We start from the raw sequence: 19,988 nt of genomic DNA, 5'->3' as shown, positions 1-19,988 counted from the left end.
ATGAGACTACTTAAAGGATGCAACAAAGAATTAAAAGAAAAAAGTTACTTAAGTATGTTTCGTCCATTATTGGAATATGCAAACAGTGTTTGGGATCCTCACCAAGAATACCTAATAAAAGAACTAGATGGTGTGCAGAGGAAAGCAGCAAGGTTTGTAACAGGGGATTTCAGGAGAAAGAGTAGTGTATCAGAAATGTTAAAGGAACTTGGGTGGGAAACTTTAAGTAAGAGAAGGGAGAAAACTAGACTTATAGGATTATATAGAGCCTATACAGGAGAAGAAGCATGGGGAGATATCCGTGAGAGGCTTCGGTTGGAAAATAATTATATTGGTAGAACTGACCACAAGTATAAAATTAGAAGGAATTTTAGCAGAAGCGATTGGGGTAAATTTTCTTTAATTGGGAAGGGCGTGAAGGAGTGGAACAGTTTACCAGGGGTAGTGTTTGATCCTTTTCCAAAATCTGTACAGATATTCAAGCAGAGAATAAACAACAACAGAGATAATAAATTAAATGTTAGAGGGCATTCGACCAGTGCAGGATATTGTAAATAATAAATGTGTGTGATTAAATTAACTCCATCCCCTGGTCTAAGGAGTTTGGACAGCCCAAGTAGGGGACTGCCTGTAGGGGTGAAGTACAGTGGGGACTTCGAGGGCACTGGGACCGCTACGGTAGCTGTGAAGGCCCTTCAGGAACTCTGAAAAGTGGTGGCAAAAGGGGCTCTGGTTAAGACGCAGCAGGTCGTTATGCTACTTAGGTTCCAAAATGGGTAAAATATAAATATGTAAATAAATTCAGTGTTAATTTTAATCTTATACCAGTTGTATAGTATTATTAGAAGTAATTTCACATACCGTACTGTATATGAGTTGACTATGTTTGAAAGATATTATAAGTAGAATTTTGTAAACAATATAAATTTATTAAGGATGATGTGTGTGTTTAATAGAAAAAATTATTAGCGTAAATTGTATAATATTGTATTCTAGGAAAATTTTCTTCGTCTCCTGTTAATTTAAAATTTAGTGCTTGACAATAATGTATTTTAGTGTACCATTTGCCACCGAGGTAGACACCTCATTTGCAAATAAAGAGATTTTGATTTTTTTTTTTTTTTGTTTCCCCACGATTTACACTCCCCCCCCTTTTACACTAGTATTCCTTGGTCCCTTGAAAAGTGTAAAAATGGGGTAATACTGTACTTACTTACTTGGGCCACATAGCTCAGCTTGTACTCCGAACCCCCCTGTCCGCAGGCCTGAAAATGGTTTTTCATGGTTTCCCATTTTAACACCAGGGCTGAACCTTAACCCATTTTAGGCCAATGGAACTTATACAACCCATAGTGCTTGGATTTTATTTTTCTTGTATAACGCTATTTTTCACATTAACCATCATTAATACAATGGATATAATTATTTTCAAGAAATGGTCCCAAGCACGTAGGCTTTGGGAAGTGCCGTATGAAACCAAGACAGAGGTTTGAAATTGATTTCTGTTAGAATAAAATTCTAACATATCACTTTTAGTATTATTTTTTAACAGCGATGAATCGTAGAGAAAGGTTCGTCTCGGTGCTTTGGAAGTGATATTTAACGTGTAGGCCTAGTTATGCCGGTAAACGTCACATTGAATGCTGAGGTCGAAAACAACCCATGCTTTAAATACGTTACTACACTTTCTGAAGTATTTTTGGAATTCCCTGTTATTTGCAATAAATTACCCTTAAATGAATGGATAGTAACAAAAAAACATGTATTTTGTAATTTATTCTAACCTTGGCCTAAAATCCATCTATTTATATCATTGCAACATATAAAGCAAATTGTAAAAGATAAAAACAACCACAGGAATATATATGAAAGTTTTAATAATTCTAACTAGAATTCTATGCGTCTGCTGAGTCCTCAGAGGCATAACGAATATGATATGGCCCAACTGCAGAAAATGAAACTGTCCTAATTTCACATGGAGTCAAGTAGGCCCTAAGAGAAAAATCATGAATAGGAACAAAACAGCTTCTCAGACCTCAACAAGATCATTTCTGCTTTTTGACAGACCTTCAGTTTTGATGTGGGAAATGTGGGATAAGAAGAACGCCATATAAATACTACTGACAAACAAATATAGGAATACAAAAGGATAAAGATGAATACAGGTGGTAACAGACTAGCTTATAGGTTGCTTCTCACCCAAAATCAATGTCATTTGTCCACACAGGCAATAGTAGATGTGAAGAGGTTTTTCCTCGCTGTATTCTTCTTGATCTTTCGTGTCGGAACAAACTATACTCCTCGATACGACTTTCGGCATGATTATTTCAATGAATCAATGAATATAAAGGAAAACTACAATATGCATTAGTCATCAACTCTTCTGTATGAAAGAAAAACTCCAAACTTTTGAAAGAATTATTGCTCATCACAATAAGCACTATAAGAATGCCATTCTAACGACAGACCAACAAAATTACATGTTCGAAAGACGCTTTGTAACATCTTTAAACCTGTCCAATTTACACCACACCACAACTATTGCTTGCTTGCTGATGCTTATGGGCTGTGTCTACGACATTTCACCCAGTCAATACTTGCTTACTCATGTAAACACACTACACCATAACTATGTTTGATGTTGTTTCCTTGCAACTTTCCATCGCGATCGCAGTCGCAGTCAGGGGTGCCAACGGGCAAAAACTTTTCGAACTAAATTTTCTCGTGGAAAGGTACTAGATTATGGAAGAAAATATTAAATCACTTCTTATTACAATGGAGTAGGATTATTCATAAAGACAGTATAGAAAAAAGTATACCTATCAAAAATACACCTTTATTAAATGAGAAAATCGTAATTATCAGAAGTTATCGCTTGTCGGTTTTGATATCTATGATGGGAAGCAGCAATGTTGCAGTTTCAAAACCCACCATGTCCGACTCGTTGGGTGAATCAAATACTTTAATATGACAATACCGGGCAGCTTGCTGTTTTCAGCGAGAAAGCCGACAGTGCTGCTACCTACATGGCTTGGTGTGACCAACTCTACAATAACATATGCCATCTGTATGATTCTTGGCGCACTGCCTTGTTGTTTATAATGTATCTGTGTTTGTCACTAAATAATATTACATTACAGTTATATTCCAAGAAAAGTGTTATCCGCTGAACAAATTACCCAGCAAGATAATGAGGTCGGGAACTGATAAGGACCGTAAGTATTAAAAAAATGAATGACCTCGCATATGTGTTGAGGTTACATTCTATGCCCCTTATATTAAGAAAAATCAATCAAATACTCTACTGAAATGTTAGCGGGGCATAAAACCAATAATATTAACAAATATGGAACTGTAGTACACTCAAACTTGAGTGTCCACATTGTTAAATAGTATGGGCATTTGGCGTAATGGTTATCGCGGTAGTCTTGAAATTGAAAATTGAAGGCTATAAGTTTCGAATCCGGTCACCTTTTCTTTTACTGTAAGATAATAATAATAATAATTTTCTTTACGTGCCACTAAGTACTGTTACGGTTTTTGGAGACGCCGAGGTACCGGAATATAGTCCCGCAGGAATTCTTTTACAAGTCAGTAAATCTACATACACAAGGCTGACGTACTTGATCACCTTCAAATACTATCGGACTGAAGCAGGATCGAACCTGCCAAATTTTGATCTAGAAGGCCATCGCATCAACCGTCTGAGCCACTTGGCCCGGCGTAAGAAAATTATTTCACTGTATTATTGGATAGGCTTGAGCACCAATCCACCTAATTTAATACGTGTGTATGGTAATTCTTCATGCATACATTTCTGAAAGAGACTTCAGGAAGTTCTGAACACTTCTTCCTTGTCAGGAACATCGTAGTTCACTCACGTAACCCCATATATATATAATGTATTTCTGTCTTCAGAGGTAAAACAGAAAAATCAATGTACAGCAAAAGCGAGATAGCAGCGTGAGGTGAGTTCCCCTAGAGAGTTCGGGAAGATCGGCCGTACCGAAGAAGAAGAAGAAGAAGAAGAAGAAGAAGAAGAAGAAGAAGAAGTCAAAGTAATGGACCAAAACTCCTCTTCCTTTATTATAGCTTCCCTTTCCCAAAATATTAATAAATCATGGATGTTGTTAAGTTATCTGCCCTCTGGGGATTTGACTGAATGGTTAGCGCTTCATGCCCCCTCCCCCTTTTATGATACCTTCATTCCTTGGAGAGAGGGCCGATGACCTCGATGTTAGGCCCCTTTAAACAACAAGCATCATCATCATCATCATCATCATCATTCTTCGGAGTGTTGGACCTCTTCCGTTTCCCTCCTGATTAGTGTTAATAGAGGATGGCTGGCCACTTGTACTTCCTCTTAAAATAATCAGCACCATGGAATGGTCAGCGTTCTGGCCTTCGGTTCAGAGCGCCCTGGTACGATTCCCGGCTTAGTCGGAGATTTTAATCGCGCCTGTTAATTCCTGTAAATCTAGGGCTACGGGTTTTTGTTCGTATTCATATGCATCTTCAACTACATACAACACGTCATACGATAAAACAACCACAGAAACACGCAATAGTGAGTACGGTATTTATCCCTCCATATATGATTGCTGTTATGAAAGGCACCCGGCCGGAAAACTAGGCTAATTCATACAATATCTTGCACTAGGTAATTGAGAAAAGGCTAGAGAAGAGGAGAGTGTAGTTGTTAAATATTTTCCCCCGAGACTGGGTGGATCCTCAGATTCTGCTTTATAATTTCTAAGACATACCGACAGGCACGGCTAACATAATGCTCATCTGGAGGTTTTAAAATTTCATTCTTAATTATTGTGATTATTCAATTATTTTAACAAAAATATTTCCAATGAGTGTAGTGCATTCCTCTCAACAGTAGCATAGACAAGTACGTAGTTCACACCAACAAGCTAGATGTCACAACCGTCGCTGTTCGCACTCCACTCAATGCTGTCGAGATAGAGCTGTCCGGTATTGGTGTATTAAAGTATTTGGCTGAATGGTCAGCGTACTGGCCTTCGTTTCGGAGGGTCCCGGGTTCGATTCCCGGCCGGGTCGGGGATGTTAACCTTAATTGGTTAATTCCAATCGCCCGCAAGCTGGGTGTTTGTGCTGTCCCCAACATCCCTGCAACTCACACACATCACATAACACTATCCTCCACTACAATAACACGCAGCTACCTATATTATCCGCACACTTGGTGCATTTGTGTACGGGATTGAGGAGTAAGGAGGGAGTTGTCCCGGTATCGATAGTGCTGCCTGGTGCTGCCAACTGAATGAAAATGAAATCTGAATTGAATCGAGAATATGATCGATCGATATGAAATTTCTAAACCGTTATCATCTTAAGCCAACAACTATGTCACATACACATTATATAACATTATAAAACATTTCTCGATGCGAATCTTGTTCCTAGCATGAATTCTATACTTTGGCTTTATTGTGTAAACAACAGTACTAGTACGTAAAGTGTACGCCAGATGACGCACAACGATGCTTAAGCGATTCATAGTTTGTGTTTCGAAGGTTGCCAGTACGAATCTCGAAAATCGCCGAGGTCGACCGATTCAGCACTAGGGTGTAAATGCACCAAGATTTAGTGTGCGGATAATACAATACATGGCAGATGCCGCCCACCCTCATCGGAGGGTCTGCCTTACAAGGGCTGCACTCGGCTAGAAATAGCCACACAAAAAATAGCCACTAGTTACCGGAGGATTTAAGTACCGAGCGATCAGTGGTGCAACTTGTGAATAATTGCTCGGTTCATACCGCGGAATAGTCAGTTGAGAGAATGGCGTCCTATGAAGAACTTATTTCTTCTTCTTGCTCTTCTACCAAAAGGAAAAACTGAACGGTTAGGAAAGTGCGGAAACATCCTATATTTGTTTCTCGGCTGACTAGAGGATTATATTATACATTGTTTGACGATCCAAGTGAGGATGACAGTAAATTTTTCAATTACCTGCGCATGTCGCGTCATTTTACGAATTGCTTGGCCGCATGAAAGAAGAAATAACGGGAAACGACACAGGACTAAACAAGTGTTTCCCAGTTGAGCTGTAATTCACTAATAGCCATATAATGGATCAATGGTACTTGTAAATGTAAACGATTATAGAATTTTTATGGGTATGAGTAGTAAACGTTTTATAATACTCACATATCCGGCGAGTTGGCCGTGCGGTTAGGAGCGCGCAGCTGTGAGCTGCATCCGGGAAATAGTGGGTTCGAATCCCACTGTCAGCAGCCCTGAAGAGGGTTTTCCGTGGTTTCCCATTTTCACACCAGGCAAATTCTTGGGCTGTACCTTAATTAAGGCCACGGGCGCCCCCTTCCAACTCCTGGCCCTTTCCTATTCCATCGTCGCCATAAAACCTATCTGTCTCGGTGCGACGTAAAGCCACTAGCATTCTTCTTGCCTAAGGGTTTTGTTTCGAATTCTGGAGTAACGTTCTTTAAAATGCTGTTCCAAGAATTCAGTGTTTCTATTTTGTCAGTGTAAGCTTCAGTTCTGGAATCCCAAGTGATCGGTTTTCATTCTACCTCAAAAATTGTCTTCAGTATTTATTTGACTTTGAAATAATTTTGCCATCTCTTTCGTTTGCTCCATGTTCAATAAATAAACTATCACAATAAACAAACTACCACAGCATGAGACCAAACAAGGCAATGAAGAAAGATAATGGTTAGGTGGATCGCTGACTCAATTGGATTCCATCGTCGGCGGTGGAGAACACGAACTTGAGTGACGTTTCCGTATGCGCGGGGAGGTACATCGGGCGACTAGTTGCGCCACTAGTCGCCCACGGCTAATAGGCTACATTTACTGCAATGCCCCGTCACGCAGTTGAGCAAGTACAAGTCGCCAGAGCAGTTGCCGGCTCAGATGACGGCCGGCAACTATAGAGCATCCAGCGTTAAGAAAAGACTACAGGCCTTATGGGCTTTTACTTCTGTTGGTGTTACCCACTTTAGTTCTACATGTATATAAACATTATAACGAATTCCTATCAAAATGTAAACTTTTTCTTATGAAACAAGGATTGGTTGTCCCATACAATACTAAATAAGACGTAAAATCATTTTGATATCTTTGAGTTTATCCTTTTAAATATCGTATATGCGGTTCAGTACACGGAACAGCCGGCCATGCTTGTCGCATTGCGTGCCACATTTCAGCGTGTAGGGCGGAAGTGTGTACAGTAGACAACACGTGTAATAACTCAGCTTAACCACTGCGAATCATCATTGGTGAGGTCAGTGCGGCATGTTTCCCTTTTTGTGTGTGTCACTCATTACAATGATTGGGAGATATTCGGCAGAGAAGTGATCGTCTTCTTTGGGCGCATAGTGTTTTGTTATAAATACAGTATAATTTATTGTGTTTCATTTTTCGTGTATTGCATTGCTTTTGGTTGTGTGTATCGTGTATAGTTTTTGTCTGTTTAGTATTTTTTATATAATCAGTCAGCGAGTAATACATTTAAATTATAGCTGAACATGTGAAAAGGATAAGTAGTGAAGTTGTCAGGAGAAAGGAACGGCAAATGGTGCTTAATTCATTTTCATATTTGAAAACAAAGCATCCAGGACGAAGTGTAAACTGGGTAGTAGATAAAGCCGCAAAGTTTTTAGGAATTTCGAAGACTTCCGTCTTCAAAATAAGGAAGGAAGCCAGCGAAGGGCACTCCAGAGTCCCAGCAAGAAGCGGGAAAGGAAACAGTTAATTCGCAGTAATTCCAGACTCATTAAATACCATGATTTTGTCAGAAGTGGAATACGGCGCACTGTTCATGAATTCTATTTTAGAGATGAACCGCCCACTCTGAACACAATCCTCACTTCCGAAAAACAGCAACTCCGAACTACCTGATTTTAAGAAATCATACGAATAGGTCATTCAGCATTCCGTATTTTATGTTGCGGAAGAATATTTAAGTTATCGTATTTTGTGATAAACATGAAGCCCTTGCATCTGGTGTCACTTACGAGTAAATTTATCTGAAATGAGCTGAAGGATACATCACCGAGACAGAGATATCTCGCCGTCAGCTTCCTGTGTTGTAACCACACAGTATATGCCTTAATAATGAAATGTTTCTGGGGCTAATAGACTCAGCACTGCGCTCCCTTAAAGCAACAACGATCAGGAAACTTTCTCAGATATAAGAAACAAGACAATCATTTCGGTTTCTGGATATGCATATTATTATTATTATTATTATTATTATTATTATTATTATTATTATTATTATTATTATTATTATTATTATTTAGTTCGCATCCCTGCATGTTCAAACTCTTCCTCTATTTCGAATGATACAGTCAGTGGGCTATTATCCTTAGAAACGTTATGGCAAAACGAAATTTCATTAATGACTGGAGATAATCTGGCATTTATATTATTATTAGTCTTGCAACAGCTGTACCAAGCATTGTATAATTTTATGTCATGCCTGTATTTCGCAAGCAGTGTCCGAGCCGCGCTGAGTGAGCGAGTATGGCAACAGTGGAAGGCAGCAGGCCCATAAGGCCTGTAGTCTTTTCTTAACTCTGGATGCTCTATAGTTGCTCAGTTGCGCCACTAGTCGCCCACGGCTAATAGCGGAACACTTCCAGTTCCAAGCTGACTAAAGCTCCTTTCACACTACACAGTACACGGTATCGACCGTACGGCTCTTTGCCGTGGAGATGTTGCTTTCACACTGCAACGGATTTTTTGCCGTACGGTTTTTTCGCCGTGGGAAGCTCAGTGCATGTCTTGATGCTAGTCATACAAGAGAGTCATTTTAATAATAGGATGGTTTCTTAATATTAGTAGTTTGTGGCTGAACATTCAACTGTGAAATTGTACCATAAGTATAATATTTGTGAATCTGTATTATGTAATAATATACACTATATACATATAATATACTGAATATACACTTAAATTACTAAACATTTTTTTCTTAGTCTTAAGTTAGATCAAAATCTGGTTTCATTTCTAAGTAAATTCATGCCTGGCATTTCTTGTCGCATTCCGATCTTTATAAATGCAGTAGCGGCGATTAGGGGGGCGAGGGGGTGCGGTCGCCCCAGCCCCAATTTGTGGAGAAAACATTACATTATTATTCCGTTTTAGGTGGCTGAAACTAGGACTTATTTTAATTATTTTAAAAAGCAATTTGTACAAGCCCTGTTGTCTTATCAGATAAATCTTTCTTTTATTTTCTTTAATTATCAATAAAATTATTAGCGGAAATACGCACAATATGTAGTTTGTCGCGGCTAACCGATTTGCATAGCGCCATACCAAGTAGTGGAGACTTTGCATGTCCTGTGAGGAAGGGTGGCAGGGGTATATTTTATTGCCAACTAGCTGATGTACCCGTGCTTCGCTACGGAATTCTACATTGTATACAGAATTCTAGGTTAGCAAGATTGTATTATATTGTATAGTTCTTAACGTTATCCTAGAAACGCGACGGGGAAGTCACCAAACGTCTTTTCTCATTTGAAGATAGGATTAGGGAATTTTCATTGTAATGGTAGACCCGCTTGCCTACCATCAGTCACAATCAGGTTGGAAAGTTATCATTATAATGGCAGACACTCACTCTCCACCTTTTTTTTACATCCTCAGAAAGACTGTCATAGTGGTTTTCGTAAATGAAATGAACATAGGTCATTACAAAGACGTCGGTAGAAATGGTGCGATTTAAAGCAATATGAAATACTCGATCAAATGAAAAACAACGCATTTTCTCACTTTTATCGAACAGTAGTACGCTGCCGATCTACCAGTCCAAAGTTCCAGAGCTGGAAAGACCAAGCCGCAGACACCCATGATCCGTGAAAACTCTTCGCCTTTTTTCGGCGGGGTTTGGGGGTCGAATAGTGGAGAGTCTCAGTGTAAATCTATGTCCTTTCACTAATCTGTTTCCTAGGAGTACCAGATGAGTCGGAAAAATCTCATTTCACTACACTGGCGGCGGAAAGATCTGACTTGGAGGCAAATTTTTCCTCCAAGCCAGAAGAGAAAGCCCCTGTTCGCTGCTAATTTGGAATAAAATGAATGTAGAATTTAATAAAAGTGAAGAGGAAGTCGCTTTTCTTAAGAAGCGGCTCTTTTCAGGGTTGAATATTGACTTATTCAGTGAATTGTAGTGCTATAATTTGAAATAGGCCTAAATTGTAATTCTAGACCAGGTCATACTACTATTACTAAGTGAGCATCTGCCAAATGTGCACGCTGTTCATTCAAAACACCGCGTCCGAGTAGGGATCGAACAGCTGGAATACTATGATGAACCAGTGTATTACGTACCGGCAGTATCAGACAGTGTATGATGCAGAGGAATGGCATGCTGAAGAAAAAAGTTTCCTAATCTCCCAGCTATTTCCCGCCTATGTTCAATCAGGCTGTTATACTCGGTACGCAACAGTAATCCCATCTATCGGAGTTGAGTGGCAGCATAACAAACAAAGAACATCACAACAAACAATGGTCAAGGTAATGTTATTGTTGATCAATATTATGCGCTTTCGATATTGTAGGCCTTCACATTTAGTTTTCTTCCGACTCTGATATACTACTCTTATCATAGTCGGTACAGTAAAACTGAATAAAACCTTAATGATCGGAAATTGTATTCTCTATAACTTTTGTTATGTAGTACTTTTCTATAGGACCAATAACAGAGGTAGGGTATTAAAATATTAAATTTTAGTTGCTGCCCCTAAACTACAATTTAATCCAGGGTCAGTAAAATTGTTTATAGCTTAGGCTATAGTTTCTTCTTTCTCAACTCTATATACCGATTTTCATTAAATTCTGTTCACTCATTTTCCCGTGGCTCGCGTTGCTGCGGACTTGGCAACAATTCATGAATATCTCGGTTATCGTAACTGGTACGGTAAAAATGTATAAGACATAAATGGTCGGAAATTTAATTCTATGTAACTTTAGTTAAGTAGTATTTATCGATAGGACCGCTAATAATATAAATATTTGAGAATTGAATTTTAGGCCTTCCCCTAAACTACCATTTCACTCAGCGTGAATAAAATAATTTATAGCCTAGATTGTAGTGGCTCATCCCCCGACTTTACATACCGATTTTCATGAAGTTCTCTTTTGCCGTTTTCTCGTGATGCGTGTACATACATACATACATACATACATACATACATACATACATACATACATACATACATACATACAGACAGACAGACACACAGAAATTACGGAAAAGTAAAAAAATGCATTTCCTTGTTACTGTGGACATGACTGATACAGAAATACCAATACTTTCAAATTCTGAGCAATGTACAGACAAAACTCTTATTTTATATATATAGATGGACACTGAGGTATGATTCACTCGCTTGCCGCGCGCATTCGTCTATCTGGCAATCTCTTTAGTGTGTTAGTTTCGTAGTGTGTAGTCAAATACTAAACGAATTTTAATTGTATTATCACACCGTACTTCTGTTTAATTTTAGTGCATGTGTAAAATTGTTCCTTTGATGAAAGTTTTATTGTATGGTATTGAATCAATATTAAAAAAAATAAAAACTATTACCGCAGTTAAGTTGGTAGTCTGATAACCTTTACCTCTCTGTCGAAATTAGCCTACCACTTTGAGCTTTTTTAAAAAGTTTTGGTGTATATACCTCCCTCCTCCACCGCGCTATACACCACAAACCCGGGTACCGGTACGTTTTGTTGTTTGTACATTTCGCCCCCCTCCCCCAATACACACATCCAATACCCAATCAATCAATCAATCAATCAATCAATACTGATCTGCATTTAGGGCAGTCGCCCAGGTGGCAGATTCCCTATCTGTTGCTTTCCTAGCCTTTTTCGAAATGATTTCAAAGAAATTGGAAATTTATTGAACATCTCCCTTGGTAAGTTATTCCAATCCCTAACTCCCCTTCCTATAAATGAAATTTGCCCCAGTTTGTCCTCTTGAATTCCAACTTTATCTTCATATTGTGATCTTTCCTACCTTTATAAACGCCATTCAAACTTATTCGTCTACTAATGTCATTCCACGCCATCTCTCCGCTGACAGCTCGGAACATACCACTTAGTCGAGCAACTCTTCTTCTTTCTCTCAATTCTTCCCAACCCAAACATTGCAACATTTTTGTAACGCTACTCTTTTGTCGGAAATCACCCAAAACAAATCGTGCTGCTTTTCTTTGGATTTTTTCCAGTTCTTGAATCAGGTAATCCTGGTGAGGGTCCCATACACTAGAACCATACTCTAGTTGGGGTCTTACCAGAGACTTATATGCACTCTCCTTTACATCCTTACTACAACCCCTAAACACCCTCATAACCATGTGCAGAGATCGGTACCCTTTATTTACAATCCCATTTATGTGATTACCCCAGTGAAGATCTTTCCTTATATTAACACCTAGATACTTACAATGATCCCCAAAAGGAACTTTCACCCCATCAACGCAGTAATTAAAACTGAGAGGACGTTTCCTATTTGTGAAACTCACAACCTGACTTTTAGCCCCGTTTATCAACATACCATTGCCTGCTGTCCATCTCACAACATTTTCGAGGTCACCTTGCAGTTGCTCACAATCTTGTAACTTATTTATCACTCTATAGAGAATAACATCATCCGCAAAAAGCCTTACCTCCGATTCCACTCCTTTACTCATATCATTTATATATATAAGAAAACATAAAGGTCCGATAACACTTCCCTGAGGAACTCCCCTCTCAACTATTACAGGGTCAGACAAAGCTTCACCTACTCTAACTCTCTGAGATCTATTTTCTAGAAATATAGCAACCCATTCAGTCACTCTTTTGTCTAGTCCAATTGCACTCATTTTTGCCAGTAGTCTCCCATGATCCACCCTATCAAATGCTTTAGACATGTCAATCGCGATACAGTCCATTTGACCTCCAAATTCCAAGATATCTGCTATATCTTGCTGGAATCCTACAAGTTGAGCTTCAGTGGAATAACCTTTCCTAAAACCGAATTGCCTTCTATCGAACCAGTTATTAATTTCACAAACATGTCTAATATAATCAGAAAGAATGCCTTCCCAAAGCTTACATACAATGCATGTCAAACTTACTGGCCTGTAATTTTCAGCTTTATGTCTATCACCACTACTGTATAAATGTCTTGAGTTATGTCCCAGTATGGACCAGAGTTATAAGAATTTCATAATCTACGTCACATTTCACAAAACCAACGATAAATCCTACAAGCAATGCATTGAACATTTTAACAACAAAGTAAAGCAATAAAACGCAACGATGCTAATGCGTATAAGTTGTGTCTAGATACCCTCGCGTTATCTCCTCTACAGCTGCTCGAGAGCTGCCGTACGATTAAAAAACGCATTTAGCTGTGTGCGCCACTGAGTCAACGGCAGTCGTCCATTCCAGTGGCAAGACATGTGAAAGGTCTAATGCTCTTCTTCACGCCACTAAAGGAATGTCGCCGTACGGTCGAAACCGTGCAGTGTGAAAGGAGCCTAAGAGATGAGAGTTATTTATGTTTAGAATGTGAACACTATGACTATGAATATTCTCACGCATTTCTATTCACACACACACACACACACACACACACACACACACATTTTGTCTTCATACACTACCCAAATGTTGGCTGCCTTTTAGAATATATTGACATACATTTCACATTTAGCTCTTCTCTTAATCCTTGGAAAATACTATTTTGAAATGTGAAAATTTTGGGCAGACGAGTGCTTTAGAAGGAGCCCATTCGCATACGCTACATTATAGTAGTTTGTTTCTCAATAACAGAAAAAGCAGGAAAAAAAACCTGTTCTGTTTCAGCAGCAGAATGTGGTAAAAAGAGCAATGCGTTCACAAAATTCGTCAAATTTGAAAAGATGTAGTCGCCTACAGGATTTTTCATTTCGATTAAAGAGTTCAAAAAATCCATAAACTCTTAGTTCTCTTTCAGCGATTCTGTGTATATACTTGTTTGTTGAGAAGGAAACCACACTTTCAGTGTCGACTCAGTTAAATGTAACTTACATGCCGTTCAGTCTGTCGAACACACAAGTTCAATATAAATAGGGCCAATTGTTTAATAGTTTTTTTTTTTTGTTGCAGGTATGTTATAGTGTAATATTTATATTGAGCCTGTATGTTCGGGAGACTGAAAAGCTTCATAAGTACTTTCTGTAATTACATTAGAGAAATATATACCGGTAGCTAATGGGATTATACTGATGAAACTCTCTTACAATTTTCTAGTTAGACATGGAGAGATTTCTTAAAATAGGATCACTAAAAATCACCCTCTTAAAAACTTCTTTACAGAATTCAACATGAAAAGATATACACTTGGCTTTGACACTTCTTATAACTTTCTTTCTTGTTCTTCTGCAGCATTCTACTCTACCTCCGTAGAAGGTACTAGTTTTCAACAAAAAGAACTAATGTACTAAAAATGTCCATGAAGTACTATATCTAGTACTAAAGTACTAACGGTGGCAACTCTGGTCGCAGGTGGGGCTAGTGGCCAGGTTGCACAGATCAGCAAATAGGAAGCTTATTTACGTCGCACTCAATACGACCGTCAGCTGTTTTAAAGGTTCTATCATGATCAGATCAACAGATAATATAAATACCACACGAAATATCCCTAATATGCCTTGATGCGTGCAAATTATGGCAGTGGTAATATGACTGTTTCAATAGACTAACAAGTTGTTTCATAGATAGGTGCTTTTAATATTATTAAATTCTAGGTTTCGTTAAAGTTTAATTAAAAGTTATTCTCAAAATGGCAAAAACCTACCCTAGGCACTCCGGTATATAACACACAACTTCGCGAAGAAATATATAAGAATCGTACCTTAAAATCCTTTGGGAAGAGAGATGTGTTCATTTCAATAGCCAGGGACCCACCTAACCCGCCCAAAAAGGTATGTTTACTTTTATAACAGAAGGAAAGTTCTCAACCGTCAACCACCATTAGCCGGCCAGCTACGAGCACGGCCATTGGCCGACATGACGTCATTCCCATAATTCCTAACTCTCTGATTCCGTTGCCAACCCGCGCAGAATGAAAACACCGGAATGGAACTAATGTAATTAAGTAGCTGTAACCTATCATTTGAAATCCAGGCCAAGCTCTGTCATGAGAACAGTGGCTCCCTTCGGGAGCCACACTCCCTTCGAGAGGCTCTTAACTATGGCCGCGGCGCATACTGCCCGCACGGCAAGAAAAAATGTAATTTAGTCGCTGTAACCTATCATTTGAAATCCAGGCCAAGCTCTGTCATGAGAACAGTGGCTCCCTTCGGGAGCCACACTCCCTTCGAGAGGCTCTTAACTATGGCCGCGGCGCATACTGCCCGCACGGCAAGAAAAAAGTAATTTAGTGGTTGTAACCTAACATATTTCGCGGGCTTGGCTTTTGGTGGATTTTTCCTTAGTTGGCAACAGTTCGCAGATCGCTCGCAGATCGTAAAGGACACTCCTATCGGCAATCCCGTGAAGTAAAAATAAAAGAGCATCACCGGCCGCCGAGCTTTCCTGTACAGCATGCGGAGTGAGTGGAGTGCCTACACTAGGCTTCTGCCCTTAAAATTGAAAATTTTGAGTTAGTGTTGGTTACATGGGCAGTATATTGGTATACTTATTTTTCAATTTAAGGGTACCCGGAAGATTCTGTTTGCCCGCAAGAGTAGTGACCGAATGAAAACAAAGTTGTGTAAAATCGTGTTCTTTCTCGTCTTCTACACTTAAATTTTATTTGAGAGGACCAGAAATGGGGTATGCGTTAATAGTGAATGTAGTATATTTGACAGTTGTGCTCTAGATTTGCATAAGTATGTAATTGACCTCTGCCACCGCGTACTCTCGGATATAAGTAGACAGTTTCCGAGTTCTTAAGGCGTTGTGACGGAATGGATAGCGTGTTCTGTTATAAATGGAAATCTGGGTGTTCATAAGTCGGATGGATGATAACCAGCGGCTTTTTATGCAGTAGAAAATAAGTTATAACAATGGCAACAGAAGGACAAATTACGAATATTGTGAATGAAATACTGGTAAGTATATTTATTTAGTGCTTGAATAAGCGTACGTACTTATATTTTCTTTAACTAGTAGCCGTGAATGACTTTGATGAAAGGAGCCATCATTTGGTAGCAAGTAATGAAATCTTGAAGTTGTATGATGCTGGCAAGAGCAAGTACAACTAAGTTAGTTAACCATTCCCTTTGAATTCAAATTGAGAGACAGAGGGCTAACATTTCGAAGAATAAAGGTATTGGCAAAAGAAAGGGAAGGGCCATGAAAGCCATGAGAATGAAGGACTATGGGCCTTGAAAACCTAACACTTGTGAGGGTCGAAAGATAATAAAGGTGATTACGGAAGACTGCATAAGAAAGGTGAAATTGAGAAGTGGAAGCAATACCGTATCGTAGACAATCAGGACCCATGTAACTTAGTTAACAATTCATGCATAAGTAGAGATCTCCTGAGGGCTTAAGTTTGTATGTCATCAGTTTATGTTCTTTGCATTTATCGGGAAATTTTCTGGAATGGTGGGGAAATGTTCTTATTTCTACTTGTCCATTTATGCTCCTTTCCATTTCTGTATACGTAGTACTTGTTATTCGTTGTGCAATTCCCCTAAGATTTTGAAAATAATTTTCTTCAAGAAATACATTTTATTGTGGACCAATAAATCCTCATCCGTAAGTTACTTACTTTACTAACAGGGGTGCAAAAGAGAGTTCATGGCATCATATCATGCCACACAAGCCTGCCTATTTAAAGTGTGCAGGCGTTATACGAGGGTTGGGGCAAAAGTCATGGCAAATTTTTTTTTTTCTTGAAGATACCAGTCTGGTTGGAAAATGTGACATACAGAAGAAAGGACAATATGTTAACTACATGTTTGGACAATGAATAGCACTGAAATATCGTAACACACTCATTTATTACGGTATATACAGGGCAATATGGCCTTCCTGATGCAAAAGAATGACAGCACAGTACACATAAAGTTGACATGACAAACCTGGGCCTGAAGACCCTCAGAGTAGTCCCCTGCTTCTGACACCACACACTGCCAATGATGTGGGAGGCGCTGAATACCATCTGCCTCAGCATTTGCTGCACCATGTATGAATCGGGTCACCTGTTGCCGCACAGCATTAGCAATGTCCTCTTGCGTTGCAAACCGCGTACCACGTATTGGTTCCTTAATCTTTCGAATGAGATCAAAGTCACAGGGCGAAATGTCGGGAGAGTACGGTGGGTGCTCCAATTCTTCCCATCCCCAACCTTGCAGTAGCTGCCCTACACACTCTGCTTCATGTGGTTTTGCATTGTCGTGCAGGATTATTGCACTATCCATAAGATCCGGACGTTTCTCCCGAACGCCACGTCGTACCTGAACTTCCATCAGTGCATGCGGTACGCACCACGATGCGATTTTGCGCAGTTGCAGCTCATCACGCAATATCCTGTGGACGGTGCGTTTCTCGATGCTGCTTGCCCTCTCTAACTCCAGTAGTGTCCATCGTCTGTCTTCATCCAGGAGCTGCTCGATGACGGCACGTGCCACGTCGGTCCACACACTTATAGGTCGTCCTGAACGTTGCTCATCACTGGTTGACACACGTCCTTGGAACAAGGCCAGAATTCGCCGGCACAGCTATGACGACATACTTACGGGACCTCCTGGGTAGGAGGGGTTTCGGGTGGGGAGAAATGAAAACATACTGAAGAAATTTCGCTTTTACTTTCTATATCTTCACCTTCTTTCAACTCCCGCCTGTATTTTACCGGTGTCCATTTAACCTAATTTTTACGTACTTATTCCACTTACATATTCGCATACTATACTAATTTTACTTACCTGTTATAAAATCCTGGCGATAGGTCGTCTTGAACCAGCGATCTTCAACTCCGTAGTCCATCAGCTTTTCCACTCAGCTAACATGTTACTTGATAATTTGAGGTGTAAACGATGAATATAGAGACACATATAGTACATTACCAGTAATAGAGATGGCATTGCAACGTAATTAATATTTACCCCAAAAGATGACTCTGTCGTCTCTCTCTCAACTGTTGCCAACTTAACTTCTACAAGGAACAAGAATACATCAAACTCAAATCACGAGTTTCATTACCGGCAGTGTGATTATTGTTTGAAGAGGGAGTACAACTAAATAACAGACGAAAACAAACCAGTCGTGTGTCGTGTCTCCAGCTATGTTATAGTCGTGATTACTGTCTTACGAGGAAGTAGACCGAGCTCGATAGCTGCAGTCGCTTAAGTGCGGCCAGTATCCAGTATTCGGAAGATAGTAGGTTCGAACCCCACTGTCGGCAGCTCTGAAAATGGTTTTCCGTGGTTTCCCATTTTCACACCAGGCAAATGCTGGGGCTGTACCTTAATTAAGGCCACGGCCGATTCCTTCCCACTCCTAGCCCTTTCCTATCCCATCGTCGCCATAAGACCTATCTGTGTTGGTGCGACGCAAAAAAAAAAAAAAAAAAAGAGGAAGTAGGCTTACAACTAGAAGAAAGCAATCGAGTTGTGTGTCCAGTTCTTTCATAGTCGTGATTATTGTTTTAAGAGGAAGTATTAATAGACAGAAACAACCGAGTCGTGTGTCCAGCTCTGTAATAGTCGTGATTATTGTTTTAAGACAAAGAACAACTAGCCAAAGCAATTAAAACTCCTGTCCGGTGCTGTATCCACACTAGTAATTATTATTTTAAGATGGAGTACATCTACGTAAATGCAAGAAGTCCATCTTCTGTCCAGTCCTCTGTCAACTTATGGTGAGTACCCATATATTCATATCCTGTCTCAGTGATTGGAGTATACTCGTATGTATAGTGCTGCCTTCCCATTCGTGGTGTGATCACCAAAAGTGTACTTCCAACAACAGTCGCTGAATTAGCAGTGCTGTCGCACCTAACCGAACATAACCTAACCTGTCACTATCAGTGGTTTTCGGTGGTTTACAACCTAACCTGTCACTATTCAGTCATTTTAGGTGGAACACAACCTAACCTGTCACTATCAGTGGTTTTCGGTGGATCACCCCTTTCAATTAGCAATGCTGTCGCACCTAACCAAATCTAACATAACGTGTCACTACCAGTGGTTTTCGGTGGATCACAACCTAACCTGTCGCTAACAGTGGTTTTCGGTGGATCACCCCGTTCAATTAGCAGTGCTGTCGCACCTAACCAAATCTAACCTAACATGTCACTAACAGTGGTTTTCTGTGGATCACAACCTAACCTGTCACTATCAGTGGTTTTCGGCGGATTACAACCTAATCTGTCACTATCAGTGGTTTTCGGTGGATCACGGCCTAACCTGTCACTATCAGTGGTATTCGGTGAAACACAATTGCTTTCGTAAGGGATGCTAGAGACCGGTTGGAGCTTTGCGGTGTTGCCGCTTTGCGGTTCTAACCTGGGGGCGTCGGCCCCCAGTCCCCCCTTTGCTTGTCCTCAGACCAATGGTTTTGCCACTAGCCAGTTTGAACCAAACCAGACCAATGCTTTTCGTACTTGCCGGACGTACTTAATACTCGTAAAGTTTTCGCGACATCAAGTGAGCCTCATCATATCATACCATTAATACCTATTTCATGAACCAAGTAGTCAAGTTGTAACCCAATCTAGTGCCTGTAAATTGTGTTACGCAGTCTCCAACAACTAAATATAACAGACCATTAATTCAGACATTTAGCAGCCGCTACACGTCCCTTCGAATTATCCGCCGTACTTGCAAACATCAGCTCGCCAAACACGTCATATATGATGTCATATGGACGCACAAGCAGTGGCCGCGGAGCCCGTGCTCGCCCGTGCCGGAGGATCCTGGACTTATACCACGTCCTTGCTGAAACTTTCCTACCCACCGTGCTACTGTACGGTATGGTGGGGCATTATTCCCAAGTGCTTCCAC

At 39.9% G+C, this 19,988-nt stretch overlaps 2 protein-coding genes across 5 annotated transcripts in view; one reads left to right on the top strand and one right to left on the bottom strand.

Annotated features, from left to right (window-relative positions):
• LOC136857454 (STING ER exit protein) overlaps positions 1-2,661 on the bottom strand; it is a 37,316-nt gene extending 34,655 nt beyond the window's left edge. The window contains exon 1 of the mRNA XM_067136124.2: positions 2,200-2,661. Coding sequence (XP_066992225.2) covers positions 2,200-2,320 — 121 coding nt within the window. The 5' untranslated portion in view covers positions 2,321-2,661. The remainder of the gene's footprint in view (positions 1-2,199) is intronic.
• Positions 2,662-15,623: 12,962 nt separating this feature from the next.
• The window catches only part of MED23 (mediator complex subunit 23), a 507,528-nt gene continuing 503,163 nt past the window's right edge, over positions 15,624-19,988 (top strand). For all 4 annotated transcript variants that reach the window (XR_010858539.2, XM_067136121.2, XM_067136122.2 and 1 more), the window contains exon 1: positions 15,624-16,088. Coding sequence is in view for 3 of the 4 variants with exons in the window: in XM_067136121.2 (XP_066992222.1) it covers positions 16,044-16,088 (45 nt within the window). In the remaining variant the exon portion in view is untranslated. The remainder of the gene's footprint in view (positions 16,089-19,988) is intronic.

The sequence above is a fragment of the Anabrus simplex genome, chromosome 1, assembly GCF_040414725.1.
Source record: "Anabrus simplex isolate iqAnaSimp1 chromosome 1, ASM4041472v1, whole genome shotgun sequence".
In the NCBI taxonomy this organism is placed as follows: domain Eukaryota; kingdom Metazoa; phylum Arthropoda; class Insecta; order Orthoptera; family Tettigoniidae; genus Anabrus; species Anabrus simplex.
The sequence above is the reverse complement of the archived record's forward strand: the minus strand, read 5'-3'. Positions and strand labels throughout refer to the sequence as shown.